The sequence below is a fragment of the Aotus nancymaae genome, unplaced genomic scaffold (genome assembly GCF_030222135.1).
Source record: "Aotus nancymaae isolate 86718 unplaced genomic scaffold, 86718_ANA_hifiasm-v0.15.2.pri h1tg000043l, whole genome shotgun sequence".
Taxonomy (NCBI): domain Eukaryota; kingdom Metazoa; phylum Chordata; class Mammalia; order Primates; family Aotidae; genus Aotus; species Aotus nancymaae.
In genome coordinates this window covers 269,245-285,313 of record NW_026988457.1, presented here as the reverse complement: position 1 = coordinate 285,313, position 16,069 = coordinate 269,245, and the positions used below count along the sequence as shown (strand labels likewise).

Sequence of the window (16,069 nt, the reverse complement as noted above, 5' to 3'; positions counted from 1 at the left end):
GTTTGAGCCCAGTTCAAAAGCTGCAGTGAGCTGACTGCACTCCAGCCCAGGTGACAGAGCAAGACAGAAGAAAAAGGAAAAAAAAAGGAAAAGTGAGAGAAAGAAATAGAGAGAGAGGGGAAAGGAAAGGAAGAAAAGAAAGAGAGGGGAGGAAAGGGGAAATACACTCTCAAAGTCTGCGTAGAGACCACCCCAAAATCAATTGAAATCTAGGCTTAAAACATTGAAATACTTTAAACAAAATTTGTCTTTAATAAATGAAAACAAGCCTTAAAAAAGGAAAACAAGCAAATATCCACGTTAATTCTTACTCACCTGGTACTGGGCCATTAATGCCAATGGATTATTATTTTGACTGTTATCAAATGTTAAAACATCAAAAACTCCAACACAATTTACTCGCAACCTTTAAGGACCAGATAATTTAAAGAAAAGAATTAAAATAAGTTTTTTAAAAATTACATATTCATGGAAAAGTAACATTTCCCAAAATGTTAGGAAGGCTCTCAGAACTGAGTTTAACTTCCACCCTTCCCCACACCACCTCCACCAACCACCAGTTTAGATACAGGAAAATTAAGGCTCAGAGATATCAAGTGATATACCTACAATTGTAAAAGTCAGAAACTGATGAAGCCAGAACTATAACTCACATCTCTTGACTAACAGGTCAGTGTCCTTTTCATCATTCCAAGCTGTTTATTAGTTATTCATAGGAGAACTAGTTAGCTTTCTAACACTTGCAAAAGATGTGCCAGGCACTGTTCTAAGCATTTTATATGTATTGACTCATTTAAATCTGTCATTAACCTTATGAGGAGTACCTCATAAATAAGGAGAATGGACTTAGTAGTTTACTTGTCTAATAAGGTTATTGAAACACAATTTGAAGCAGTAACCTGTTCAATGGCATATTGATAGTTAACTATCAAAGCCAGGATATAAACTTAGGTAACCTGGTACCAGATCTTCAGCTCTTTATACGATGCAGCCCAAGGCAATCTCAAAATTACAGCAACTCAAACCTCAGGTGAAGACAAGACTGGTAACTGTACCAGCTGTTCTCAAAGCATATGACTCAAAAGCAGCAACGGCAACACCTAGAAACTTGTTAAAAATGCAAATTCTTAGTCCTCAGTGCAGACTTATGAAGGAAAAACTCTGGGAGTATGGCCCAGCAATATGTGTCTTTCAAGTCCTCCAGGTGATTCTGATTCATGCTAGACTTTGTGAACCATGGTGCTATATAGAAAGGAAAAGTGGTATTGATATTATTTTTTTATTCCCCTAACTCTAACACATTTACTTCTCTGACCTTTTCCAATGTTTTTGGTTAATAACCAGGTATTTGATTCAGAGTTCAACATTTTTTTTTTAAAAAAGCTTACAAATGAATTCAAAGTCACAGAAGTTCTTCTGGATGGAATATATGAAAAGGCAGAATTAAAACAAATCATCACGTTGTGTTTACTAAGCTGTGCACTGTAAGATGCTCGATAAAAGCCAAAACTCAGAATGCTAGTACCTTGTTTTGCCAGTTATCAGAATCTTTGTTGGATCCATAACTCGACATGCCAAACCTGCTGTATGAATGGTACGCAACGCAGAACTTAGTTGGACAATATATGCCCAAATAAGAGATTCTGGCAATAATCCAGCATGCTGTCTGGGCAGTGGTCCATCATGCTGACCTATACAGCAAAGAAATCCAAAATATGATATCTTCACTTAAGTAATCAACTAAAAGACTAAAATATTAAAACCAAAATTACAAAAGACAAGTCATGTACACTCATGGCACAACATGTCAATTTGTGTGTGTGTGTGTGTGTGTGTGTAAAGTTTAGTCTATTGCCGAAAGGTTCCTGTCCGAGATTATGCCTTTTATATTGTTACCAGCAGCAGAACTCTCACTGAAATATTCTTTTCTGTAACCACATAATTATTGAAAAATAAAAATTATTTAGGAAAGAATTTATATTTAATTGTTAACCAAATGAATATAAAAACATAAACTGTAGAGGTTATTCTACTTAAAATGTGGTTGGCTAATCCTATCCTGTATTATTGTTTAGGGATGTGAGAGCTGTTGTTCATTGTGTGGCTTGATGGAAATAAAAGTCTGTACCATCACTTATGTTGAATGTTTACTTTCCTTACACTGCTCAGCCCCTTCTAGTACACAGGTGTAAACTCATTAAGTGCTTTTAAATAATATTTTCTAGGTCATTATTAATATACTGTAAATCAGTAGAAAAGGAGACATATAAATTTAATCAAGATTTTGTAATTATTCCAAGGAATATGACCTTACATTCTTTTTCATTTTTTTCTTTGTAGGTACAGTTTTGCTATGTTGCGACTAGGCTGATCTCTAACTCCTGGGCTCAAGTGATCCATCTGCCTCTGCCTCCCAAAGTGCTGAGATTACAGGCGTGAGCTGCTAAGACATGCTAACCTTATATTCATATTGTTGTAAAACAACCTTTTGTGAATCAGTTATAAAAAGCAACAAAATTAAATGATTATGTATTTATAATAAATAGGAAATATGTACTTATGGCTTGGAATAAAATTTTCAGTAAGAAGCACATATAAAATTCAAAAATAATTTTCTGTCAATTTGGATAGAATTAAAGATAATACACTCTGGAAATATGTGAGAAGACACAAAAAAAGGCACTGGTAATAAATGCCAAGACAATATCAAAAATGACTATGAAGAGTTTGAGTAAAACTATTTAATAAATGTAGTAATAAGAAAACAGGGTGTTCACAGCAAACATATAGTGCTTATTGTGTGCTAGATTCTGTTCTAGTTGTTTTACTCATATAGACTCATTCTGAATCTCCTATCAACCCCTATATGGTATGCTATTCTTCTCATTTTCTAAATAAGTATATTTCTTATACTCTGCTATTTTTTCATTTGCGACAAGATAATAAATTACATAGTATAAGAAAACAGTAGACTTTCATGCAGGTATGGTATGGTTAGGGAAGTTACGACTATTCAAACAAGACTTTAAAATATTAGAAAAAAGGACAACTTTCTATGAAAAAGTAATGTTAATCAGTGAACACCAAAAACAGAATAATTAGGATAAAAAAATTACTAGAAAAGAATGCTATAAAAGAGCGGTTCTCAACAGAAACCACTCCGTATTTCACAACGTCTGGAGATATTTCTGGTGTTACAATTGGGGTGGAGGGGATTGCTCCTGGCATTCAGTAGGCAGAAACCAGGCCCTCCAGTCAGAAGAAGCCACTATAAACATTCTGAAATGCACAAGACAGCCCCCACAAAAATAATTATCCAGCCCAAAATGTCAGTAGTGCGGAGGTTGAGAAACACAGTCATAAATTAAAGCCAACAGTCATTTCACAGGTGTTATTACCATAACAAATTTGAGCAACAACTATAGTCATCTACAAGAAAAGTTGTACCACATCCCCTTCCACAAATTATGCATGTGTCTACAGATTACATAGCAAAAGGAAAAACTTGACCACACTCAATGACCAGATTTTAAATGTGAAACAGTCATGTAACCACAACTTTCTTTTTCAACTGTCAGAATGCAAAAAGCGAAGTAACAAGTAAACAGAAATAATATATTTTTGTCTATAGAGTTTTTAAAGGAGTTGAAATCTGAAAGATTCTAGAACTTGGACTCAAATCTTTCCCCCCTCCTCTTTAATTTTCAAGTCAAGCAAATCTTAAAAAGATTAAAAAGTATAATAATGTGATGCTTCTTTCTTGCCCCCAGACACTGAAACCTTCCCCAAATACATAAATTAATGAATAGACATCTCAAAATGGATTTACTTTTTCTCAGAAATCATTTACCCTTTAATATACATTTGTTAGAATTCAAGTATTCTGGTTGGTTTGCAAAATCTCAATGATAAAACAATTCTTAAGTATATATTAGAAAGGGACAAAAATGAAAATTATTTCATGTTTAAGTAAGTTACTTAAAACTCCATTTTGAAAACTTAAGGAACATGGAATCCAACCTTTAAACAAAAGCATTTGTTTAGGGAAATAATTTCATAAAGGATAATATAGTCATAATAGGATCTTTAAATTATGTTGAGAGGCCGGGCACGGTGGCTCATGCCTGTAATCCCAGCACTTTGGGAGGTGGAGGCAGGCGGATTACGAGGTCAAGAGATCGAGACCATTGTGGCCAACATGGTGAAACCCCGTCTCTACTAAAAATGCAAAAATTAGCTGGATGTGGTGGCGCACGCCTGTAGTTCCAGCTACTTGGGAGGCTGAGGCAGGAGAATCGCTTGAACAGAGAAGCAGAGGTTGCAGTGAGCAGACATTGTGCCATTGCACTCCAGCCTGATGACAGAGCGAGACTTCATCTCAAAAAAAAAAAAAAAAGGAAATTATGTTGAAAGAATATAAAAATTAGGGGTATATAGTTAAAGATGTAATATGATATAAAATGTTAAAACAAAAACAAAACAATGCAAAAGGAGACAAAAACAAAACAAGGCAAAACTGGAAAGAAATGTACTAAAAGATTCATAATGGTTATACTTTGGCAATGAAGCCATAAAGACTATTTTTAAACTACTGAATTTTTGAAGTCACCTTTATTAAGAAAAGCATTATATTTTTAAAAAAGAAAAACATTTCAAAGAGAAAAACAATTTTAACACATTCCTAGTTATTTAAACATTGATATCTATGTGAGTCTTAAAAAAATCTATCTTATCTTAGTAAACGTGCAAAATACATTATTTCCTAACTTCTTGCCCATCAACTCCATTTCTTTGATGTATTTCTTTTTAAAATGTGCTACGGTTTGTCTGTGCCCTCACCCAAATCTCATCTTGAATTGTAGCTCCCATAATTCCATGTTGTAGGAGGGACCAGGTAGGATATAACTGAATCATAGGCACAGTTTTCCCCATAGTGTTCTTGTGGTAGTGAGTAAGTCTCATGAGATCTGATGGTTTTATAAGGGGAAATTCCTTTTACTTGGCTCTCATTCTCTTCTCTTGTCTGCCACCATGTGAGACCTGCCTTTTACCTTTTGCCATATTGTGAGGCCTCCCTAGCCACATGAAACTCTAAGTTCATTAAACCCCTTTCCTTTGTAAATTGCCCAGTCTCGGGTATGTCTTTACCAAGAGCATGAAAACGGACTAATACAAAACAGTCTTTAAGTCAAATGATTACAGGGATAAATTATATGTTTTTAATTTTTTTGAGACAAGAGTTTCGCTCTTGTTGCCCAGGCTGAGTGTAGTGGCGAGATCTCAGCTCACCATAACCTCCCCCTCCCAGGTTCAAGCAATTCTCCTGCCACAGCCTCCCAAATAGCTGGGATTACAGGCATTTGCCACCACGTCCGGTTAATTTTATATTTTTAGTAGAGATGGGGTTTCTCCATGTTGGTCAGGCTGGTCTTGAACTCCTGACCTCAAGTAATTTGCCTGCCTTGGCCTCCCAAAGTGCTGGGATTATAGGCGTAAGCCACTGCTCCCAGCCAATACGTATTTTAAAATAGAAAACTACTCTTCCACAGAGCAAAAGCATTTGTCAAAATATAGTTTGCTTGCATCTTTTTCTTACCCCACTTTCTCTTGGTGAAATAGGCATCAGCATTAGGGTCATTAAAGTGTCTGCTCATCATAGTTTCTCCTCCAGCATGGAAATCATATGCAAACACAAGAGCTTAAAATAAAACACAAATAATCATTACTGAAAGCTGGCTTCAAATAATGAAGCTCACCAGCAGAAAGACAAATTACAAGTTACTCACAGGGCTCGGCAAATGCTTTAGTGGTAAATACTTCACGCAAAGTTACGATATTTGAGTGTTGTATTTTCTTCCACATGTCGACCAACACCATGCACTTTGTGTTAACAAGACGGAAACCTGAAAGACAATTTTTCTTCTACAATAAACTCTAAGTGACATGTCCTTTGCATTCCATCAGAAATGGAAAGAAAATGCCATATTATACATTGCTTATGAGGTATTAATTTCCAAATAAAAATTTTAATTCATATATTAAATAATATATTCAAGAAGGTCTGAATAATCCTAGCCTCAATGATATGATTATAAAAGAAGATAACGTATCTTCCTTACCATGTATCCTCCGAAGGCAATATGGCAGATCATCTTTGCTATTTACAGCTTTGTAGCAAGATGTAATATACCCAAAATTACTTGATTTCTGTATCCGGTTGGGAGGTGGCAGTGGTTCTAGAGGGAATAGGCTATGGTAGCTGTCAACCTCTGTAGGAACTGCTAGAATAATTCATAGGAAGATCACTTAAAAATACAGACATTCATAAATCTTTCTCAAAAATATAGAAGAAATCGTATCTACTATAAACCCCTTGTGTATCGCAGTGAGCTCATGTATTACAGAATAGTGTAAACATGTATAACAATTCCATAAGACAAACTGGCTTCAGTATCAATAAAAATAGGCATTATATAATAAAATAACCAAAGAACAACTAAAGTTCATACATTCAAAAACATTTCCTTTCATAGCACTATACAAATTTGTTTCTCAGAAATAATTTTATAAACAATTTGACTTATCATTTAGAGATAATTAAATTTTTCTAGAGCAAACATGTTATCAGGTTTATAATCCAAAAAGACATGTATTTTTTTAATGCTTCAAATACAATCATGTTTTCCAACTGAACACCAACCTACACTTTCATTCTGTTAACTGTCTTGAATGCTCACAATATTTTAAGTCAACAGAAGATAACCCAACATGTAGTACAGCCATAGTAAGCCAACTAGAAGAAAATATAGCAGATGGTAAGAATGGTAACTTTTTAAAGGGAGGATTATTATTCTTTCCTTTACACTATTTTATATTTGCCAAACGTTTTACAACATAACACTATTTTTAAAACATGAAAGACCTACAAAAAAAACAACTGATAATTTTTGACCTCTGACTGGTAAGAAACACAGATAAAACCCTGTTAAAAAACTAATTCCAGAAGACAGCTTCAAAATGATCCTTTCTCTGCATTTGCCAAATATTTTATGCTCATTATCTCTTAGTTGTCACAACAATCCCATGAGGTAGAATTCCCTATTTCATGAATAAGGATAATAAGGATTGCATAGCTGAGAGGGAGGTGGGATGCAAACCCAGGACTTATTGAGTCATAATCTCCACATGGCATTTGGGCCATAATGAAAAACAAATGTAGAATGATTAAATGTCATCAAGTGGCAGGTTCTACTTAAATAAAGGCAGTATACTGCCATGTGTCATGGCATGTGACTATAATCCTAGCTACTCAGGAGGCTGAGGCAGCAGAATCACTTGAACCCAGGAGTTTGAATTCAGCCTGGACAACATTTAAGACCTTATCTCTTAAACAAATAAAATAAAAGCAGTATAACGGAAGAATATGCACAAGTGAATATAGCTGTAAGTTTTACTTTTGCACATTTACCTAGTTTTTTTTTTTTTTTATTGAGACAGAGTCTCGCTCTGTTGCTAGGTGCCAGGCTAAAGCACAGTGGCGTGATCTCAGCTCACTACAACCTCAGCCTCCCGGGTTCAAGCAATTCTCCTGCCTCACCCTCCCAAGTAGCTGGGACTACAGGTGCTCACCACCACGCCCAGCTAATTTTTGTATTTTAGTAGAGACGGGGTTTCACCATGTTGGCCAGGATGGTCTCGATTTCTTGACCTTGTGATCCACCCACCTCAGCCTCCCAAAGTGTTGGGATTACAGGCGTGAGCCACCGAGCCCGGCCCATTTACCTAGTTTTTATTTGAATGATTGATATAATGTCCATAAGGAAGTCAAATGCTAGATAAATTTTGTTTTCCAGCTATTTCATTCATTAAGGAGCACTTAATACTGGATTAATTTCAAATTAGTAAATGCTGAGCACCTACTATGTACTATGAACCTAAAGAAATATACATTCTTACCCTCAAGAGGCTTAGAGAAAAATAAAGAACACAAATTTATATAAAACATGTAAGAGGTAAAGTCGCCATTTAAGAAGTACAATTCTCCATGGCACTGGTTCTTAAACTTCAGCACCTGTCAGAATCGCCTAAAGCCTTATTAAAACATAGTTTGTGGGGCCCCAGTTCCCAAGTTTCTGATACAGTCAGAAGTGGGATCCAAGAACTTAGAATTCTAACAAGTTCCTAAAAGTCAATGAAAATGAGGCCGCTGGTTAAGGAATCATACTTTGACAGCTAATACACTATGAAAATACAAAGACCAGAGCAATTCCCAAGGATATTAAGCACTCGTTTGCTATCGGGTTGCTAGTAAATTATTACAACTTATAAATCAATGGTGTTTAACTGACAATGGCATTTCCTTTGGGAAGCAATTTGGTTCTATGTCCTAAGCATTAAAACCACTTCTACTTTACAGTTTTCTCTCTTTTGCTTTCTTGGAGATATAGTCTCGCTCTGTCACTCACGGAGTACAGTGGCACAATCTCACTGCAATCTCTGCCTCCCAGGTTCAAGCAAGTCTCGTGCCTCAGCTTCCTGTGTAGCTGGAATTACAGGTGCATGCCAACACACCTGGCTAATTTTTGTATTTTTAGTAGAAATGTGGTTTTGCTATGTTGCCCAGGCTGGTCTCAAACTCCTGACCTCAAGTGATCTGCCCGCCTTGGCCTCCCAAAGTGCTGGGATTACAGGTGTGAACCACTGCACCTGGCGCTCTTTTCTTTTCTATGTATTTTTAAATTAGCATCAACTTATCAATTATTTACATTTTTTATACTTATAAAAGTATTTCTGAATTACACTAAATCTATAGATCAGTTTAGAAATACGTAAAGTATTTCTTCTAAGGAAAAAAATACTTCCTACAGAAGAAAAAACAGTAAGTAGATGACTATGTTCACTGCACTGTAATTCATGATGCCAAAAACTGGAAGATACTGGAAGAATAATTATACTATCAAGTGACAAATGGGTAAACTATAATGCAAACAAATGTTAAGTGTGAAGGCACAGTCAGAAACATATGGCAGTGTTTGAAAATGTCTGAGTTGAAAATTGTGTGCATACTGATGAATGATGTAAAGCACTCATGGCTATCTGAAAGAGAATGTGACAAAAATATTTTACTGTTTTTTTTTTTTTGAGATGGAGTTTCGCTCTTGTTGCCCAGGCTGGAGTGCAATGGCGCGATCTCAGCTCCTTGCAACCTCCGCCTCCCAGGTTAAAGCGATTCTCCTGCCTCAGCTTCCCAAGCAGCCTGTTGGTCAAGCTGATCTTGAACTCCTGACCTCTGGTGATCTGCCCGCACTGGCCTCCCAAAGTGCTGAGGTTACAGGCGTGAGCCACCATGCCTGGCGAATATTTTAAATATTTTATCATCGCTGCAAAGGTAGATAAATTAATTTTTGTTTATTTTTAAAAGTATTTTAAAAGTAGATAAAAGACATTCATTTATATTTTACAGTAAGTTTCGGAGTTCTGTCTTACACATGTAAGTTCTTAATCTATTTGAAGTTTACTTTTTAACATGGCCTGAGATAATGATCCAATTTTATCTTGTCAATATAGAAAACCATTTTTGTGGCTGGGCATGGTGGCTCACATCCGTAATCCCAACACTCCAGCAGGCAGAGGCAGGAGGATCACTTGATTCTAGGAGTTCGAGACCCGCCTGGGCAACATGGTGAAACCGTCTCTACAAAATATATAAAAATTAGCCAAGTGTGGTAGTGTACGCCTGTAGTGCTAGCTACTTGGGGGGCTGAGGTGGGAGGATTGCTTGAGCTCAGGAGGCAGAGGTTGCAGTGAGCCGTGATCACACCACTGTATCCAGCCTGTGTGACAACGCAAGAAGTTGCCTCAAAAAAAGTTTATTTTTTAAATTAAATAACCAAAAAACATTTTTACAATGTTTTCCTTTCCCCCACTGAGTTGCCATCTTTATCACAGAATGTGTCTGGGCTCTCTGTAATCTGTTCCATTAACCAATCTGTCTAACCCTGTGCCATCACCACATTGTTTTAGTTACTACAGACTCAAATCAAACCTCTCTTTCCCTAAGACACAAACAAATTCTTCATATGAACATAAATAATAACCATATTCTTCAAAGTGCCTTGCATGGTCTTGGCCCTTTATTCTTTGATACATTTTATCATACTCCATGAAAAGATCTTACTGGAAGTTATGCTTTGATTGGAATTCTACTGGATTTTTAGAATTCTGTTAAATACTGTTAGAATTCTGTTAAAATACTGTTAGAAAAATTGACATCTTACTTGTTCTGTCTCCCTAGTCATGAGTAATCTCCACTAATCTAGAGTATTTCATTCTATTTATCTTATTTAATACTTCTTAATAAATCTCTTGTGCTGAAATCTTAACCTATCTTTTGTTGTGTTTATTCCTACATATTGATATTGCAAAACCATTTTAAATAGCATTCACTTTTAATTACATTTTGAAGTTAACTGAGTACTGGCCCAAAGAAATGCAACTGATGTATTAATTTTATATCCAGTCATTTTCTACAGTTTGTTATTTCACAGAATGTCTAATATGCAGTCACATGACTTATAGGTGGTAGGTTTATTTTCTCCTTTCTAGTCATTATGCCTTTCTTTTTTTTCTTTATAAACTTTTGCAAAACCTGGCTAAAGCCTCAAATACAGTGTTAACAGTTAAGAAAAATTCCAAGATGAATATTTCAAAGGTTATGACAAGTAAATTCCTTCCCACCTCACCTGGAAAGATCAGTGTTAAGACATTAACAGTCAGATATATTTAATTCTTTACCAATCAAGACAACACACATTAGACTATGCTGAATGCCTGATTACAACCAGGTGTTCTGAGATTATCTCTATGACAAATGTATTCCTACTGTATTATTTATAAAATTTTACTAAATTATATCATATTTCATTTATACAGACTAAGCTAAGGAAAGATATTTTAATACACCTTAGGCAATATTGTGGTATCATCAGAAAAACCTAGGTTTAAGTCTGGAACCAGTCAGCTATTTACTAGCCATTGGTCCTAAAGGTAAGTTACTTAACCTGTCAACTTCAGTATTCCTCATATGTAAAATGCAAATGATAATCACAATGTCATAGGATGTTTGTGAGGAATAAAGTAAGACATGTAAAGTATTTAATTAGTGTGCTCTCTGGCACATAGTAGTCTCACAAATGGTAATAATAATTACCATCCTCTCCTGCTTAAGAACCTATACTTCATTAAGTTTCAAGAGATAAAAAATATTCCAGTGTCCAGTAAAATAACTCACCATGAATTCTAAAACTATATGCATTTTTTGTGAACTAGAATACTGTCATACATAGAATTAACAGAAATAAACCAGATGATCAGTAGATTCTTGGGACTCTTTTTTTTTTTCTGGAGACAGGGTCTCACTCTGTCACCTAGGCTAGAGTGAAGTGGGGTGATTATAGTCAGCTCACTGCAGTCTTGACCTTCAGGGCTCAAGTGACGCTCCTGCCTCAGCCTCCTGAGTAGCTGGGACTACAAATGTGCACCACCATGCCTGGCTAATTTATTTTTTGTAGAGACAGGTTCCCACTATTTTGCTCAGGCTAGTCTCAAACTTCTGGGCTCAAGCAATCCACCCACCTCAGCCTCCCAAACTGCTGGAATTATAGGCATGAGCCACCATGCCCAGCCTGGAACTCTTTTTAATAATGCATAAAAACATGTACTACTATATAAGAATTATAACAGTCGTTAAATGAAAGGAAGAATCTACTTGAATTTTACCTGGCATATCTGCTTGATCAATTTGAGCCATTGTTATTAAATGTCTGTTGATCAGCTCCTATGAAACAGAAATAAGTATATTTTTATTTAAATATAGATTCTGAAACCTGGATTTCCTATAACTAAATAGTTTAAGTATTAATATTTTTGGCATGTGTACTTTTTAGTATTAAAATCATGAAACAACATTCCTAAACATGGTAAAATGTCTGAACTCCAGGCCCAGATAGACTTAGACTTGCCCATAATTAAGACTGGGTTTAGGTAGCTGTGCTACCCAAAATGCACGACTAACGCTGTGGCTGAAATTTTAAGGTCTACTAGTAGCTGGTCATAATTAATTTAAAAAACATTATACTGGTAGAACTCACTTTTGTGAAACAAAAATATTTCTGAGAATCTGAGTGTAAAGTGAAATTATAAATATCAAATAACTAGCTGTTTACCAAAAATCAAACAAACAAAAAAAAGCTTTTATAAAACATACTTTAAAAAAATTGAGCTCTCTTAAAGTTGTTTTCTGGGCCAAACTACTTATTTTTAACCTACACCTATTAGAAAAATACTGTTAGAACACATTTAAATTATTTATATACTTCAAAGAGCCCTTTCAACAGAAATAATATGAGATACAGAACAGTGACCCATTTAAATAGCTATTCTTTATTTTATATCCTAACATAATTTATTTGAAAATTTTTTAAAAGACAGGTTTCCTTAAATATACCAATTAAAACTTCTAAATTTGGTGTGCTTTACTACAGAATATTTGATTAAATAATATGATTTGAAAAGAGCTCTGTTCTTTCCTCTGTTCAGTAAAGCACAGGAGACATTAAGTTTTCCTACTATGAATTCTGAAAGCATACCTGTCGGAGTTCATCAGCCATGAAGAAGGAAGGTGCATTTGCTTTCGGTTGCATATAAGCAACGTGAGGTGCGGTTGGAGGATAAATATGATAGCTTGGAAACACCTAAAAAGGTAGGAAGGGGGTAAATGTAATCACTAATTTTTCTTTTTCTTTTTTCTTTTTGAGATGGAATCTTGCTCTGTCACCCAGATTCAAGCAATTCTCCCGACTCAGCCTCCGTAGTGGCTGGGATTAAAGGCATCAGCCGTCATGCCCAGCTAATTTTTGTATTTTTGTAAAGACAGGGTTTGACCATGTTGGCCAGGCTGGTCTTGAACTCCTGACCTCAGGTAATCCACTAGCCTTGAAGTGCTGGGATTACAGGTGTGAGCCACCATGCCTGGCCTCACTAATTTTTCATAATTGATAAGCTTTATCACTGCTTTGATAAAATTTTTAATCTTTACATGATAGCAATAAACTATTAAAAATTTTAAATCTTTAAATAATATTTAAGTAAAAACTTTAGAAAACAGCTGTTATAGAATATTTTCTGAAGAAATTCATATTAAAAATAGTATTTCAATAACCAATTAAAAATCTAATGAGTCAGCCTGGCCAACATGGTAAAACCCCATCTCTACTAAAAATACAAAAATTAGCTGGGCATGGTGGCAGGCGCCTGTAATCCCAGCTATTCAGGAGGCTGAGGCAGGAGAATTGCTTGAACTCAGGAGGTGGAGGCTACAGTAAGATGAGATCATGCCACTATACTCCAACCTGGGCGACAGCAAGACTCTGTCTCAAAAAAAATCTAATGAGAAAGAAAATATTCCTTCAGATAAAGTAAAATTAGGCTCAATTGAGAAGACAAAAGTAGCCCTTCGGAAGAAATGTTATACAGTCAGCCTTCTGTATCCCTGGGTTCTGTATTCGAGGATCTGACCAACCATTGGTAGGAACTATTCGGGGGGGAAAATGACAAATACAACAATAAGAAGTAATGCAAATTAAAAATATAGCATAATAACTACTCACAGAGCACTTAGGTATTATAAGTAATCTAGAAAGAATGTGAAGTATACAGGAGGATGTGTATAAGATATATGCAAATACTATGTCATTCTGTATCAGGGATTTGAGCACTGAGGAATTTTGCTATCTGTGGGGGCCCTGGAATCAATCCCCCTTGGATAATAAGTGGCAACTACACTAACAGTTCATCGCAACTTTTTGAAAGCAACTGGAAGAAAAGAAAGAAGGAGAAATTAAAGGTGTTTGGGTACTGGGAGATAACAAAGTAATATTGTCCTGGTTGCCCAAAGAATTCCCCGCTTCACAGGCATTTTGTGGCCAAACTAAACAAAGTGTTATTCAAACTTACTCTAGGTCAGCAGTTTAAGTGAGCAGAAAAATACAATAATACATTTACCTTCCAAGCAAACTACAACAAAGTTACTAAATCAGCTTCCAGCTTTTCGTCTTTCATTCTTCCAACTGGACTCATCCCACCACCCTTTCTTCTCTTTATCACTCTTTTCTCTGCCTCTCCTTTACTGGTCCATGATACAAACTCAAAGTACATTTTTAAATATGTTTTCTATTTTTTTATTCTTTCATTTTAAACAATGAAACTTTTTTTCTCTTTTAAAAATGAATTCAGCTGATTTGTACTGCCCTAACATGACTGCTCGGCTCTGGATCTCAACTAGGAAGCAGTTTTGCTATACTTGTACGGTTTCCTTTAGCCTGTGTCTACAGGAAGACTACTATCTTTTTTTTTTTTTTTTGAGATGGAGTGTTTGCTCTTGTTACCCAGGCTGGAGTGCAATGGCGCGATCTCGGCTCACCGCAACCTCCGCCTCCTGGGTTCAGGCAATTCTCCTGCCTCAGCCTCCTGAGTAGCTGGGATTACAGGCACGCGCCACCATGCCCAGCTAATTTTTTGTATTTTTAGTAGAGACGGGGTTTCACCATGTTGACCAGGATGGTCTCGATCTCTTGATCTCGTGATCCACCCGCCTCGGCCTCCTAAAGTGCTGGGATTACAGGCGTGAGCCACTGCGCCTGGCTATCTTTTTTCTTTTGTTGGTTTCCTTACATAAGATAGCATAGTTTAGGCTGGGCATGGTGGCTCACGCCTGTAATCCTAGCACTTGGTGGTCAAGGTGGGCAAATCACTTGAGGTCAGGAATTTGAGATCAGCCTGGCCAACATGGTGAAACACCATTTCTACTAAAGATAAAAAAGTTAGCTGGGCATTGTGGTGTGTGTCTGTAGTCCCAGCTACTAGGGAGGCTGAGGTGGGAGGAATGCTTGAACCTGGGAGGCAGAGGTTGCAGTGAGGAAAGATCGTACCACTACCCTCCAGCTTGGGTGAAAGAGCGAGAATCCACCTCAAAAAAAGAAATAGTTTGGCTTAACTACCCTAGGTTTGCCAAAAGCATATTTTAAAGAGTGGTGTGAAGGGTAAAAACATTATCAAAATGTGCTATATTTAATATCTTTAAAATTGGAGGTAAATTTAATCTCTATAAAATTGGTAAAGGTAATTCTGTGTCAGAAGAGCCTCCATATACATTAAACTAAATTTCTTTCTATAAATAAAATATAATTAAAAGGTATATGATTACAAAATATAATAAACAAAAAGGCTAAAACACTGATGGATTCCTTATTTGAAAGAACAAAGGAAAGTCTCTACCTACCAATATTTCTGATCTGTTTGGAAAGTGGCTCTGTGATAATGTTTGAAAGATTTCTGAATTTTATAAAGCCCACAAAACTGTTAACTATTTTATTATTTTTAAAAAGCAGTTTATATGACTTACAACTATTTCTATAAATGTTTTCACATTTATTTATCATAGTTAGGTATTAATATCCTTATTTTACAACTGGAGAAAGTTTCACAAGTACATAGATTCACGAGTGTCAAAACAGTGGTAAAACTAGGCTCTTAAAAAAAGAAACATGTGGCCAGGCACAGTGGCCCATGCCTGTAATCCCAGCACTTTGGGAGGCCGAGGTGGGTGGACTGCCTGAGCTCAGGAGTTTGTGATCAGCCTGGGCAACAAGGTGAAACCCCCTCTCTATTAAAATGCAAAAAAATAAAATTAGCTGGATGTGGCAGCCTGTGCCTGTAGTCCCAGCTACTCAGGAGTCTGAGGCATGAGAATTGCTTGAACCCGGGAGGCAGAGGTTAGAGTGAGCTGAGATCACTGCTGCATTCCAGCCTGGGCAGCAGACTGAGACTCCACCTCAAAAAAAAAAAAAAAAAGAAACACGCTTTCTTTTCACTCAAATTCTCTCTTAGTAAAATATTAAATTCAATCAAAATAAGTTCATTTAATTTTGAGGATCAAAACCTGCAAATTGAAATCCAAATAATGTTACATATACGCCTATCATCTATGACTGTCAAATGTCTACAGATTAGA

The 16,069-nt window shown here is 36.1% G+C and overlaps 1 protein-coding gene across 4 annotated transcripts in view; it reads right to left on the bottom strand.

Moving 5' to 3' along the window:
* PAN3 (poly(A) specific ribonuclease subunit PAN3) overlaps positions 1-16,069 on the bottom strand; it is a 166,183-nt gene that overhangs the window by 25,143 nt on the left and 124,971 nt on the right. For 3 of the 4 annotated variants that reach the window (XM_012471065.3, XM_064361715.1, XM_064361716.1), the window contains exons 8-14: positions 12,648-12,752; positions 11,779-11,836; positions 6,120-6,281; positions 5,787-5,903; positions 5,597-5,698; positions 1,526-1,691; positions 316-406 (exon numbers count right to left, since the gene is read on the bottom strand). In XM_012471065.3, the coding sequence (XP_012326488.1) occupies positions 316-406; positions 1,526-1,691; positions 5,597-5,698; positions 5,787-5,903; positions 6,120-6,281; positions 11,779-11,836; positions 12,648-12,752 (801 nt within the window). The remainder of the gene's footprint in view (positions 1-315; positions 407-1,525; positions 1,692-5,596; positions 5,699-5,786; positions 5,904-6,119; positions 6,282-11,778; positions 11,837-12,647; positions 12,753-16,069) is intronic. The other variant, XM_012471067.3, reaches the window with a different exon arrangement.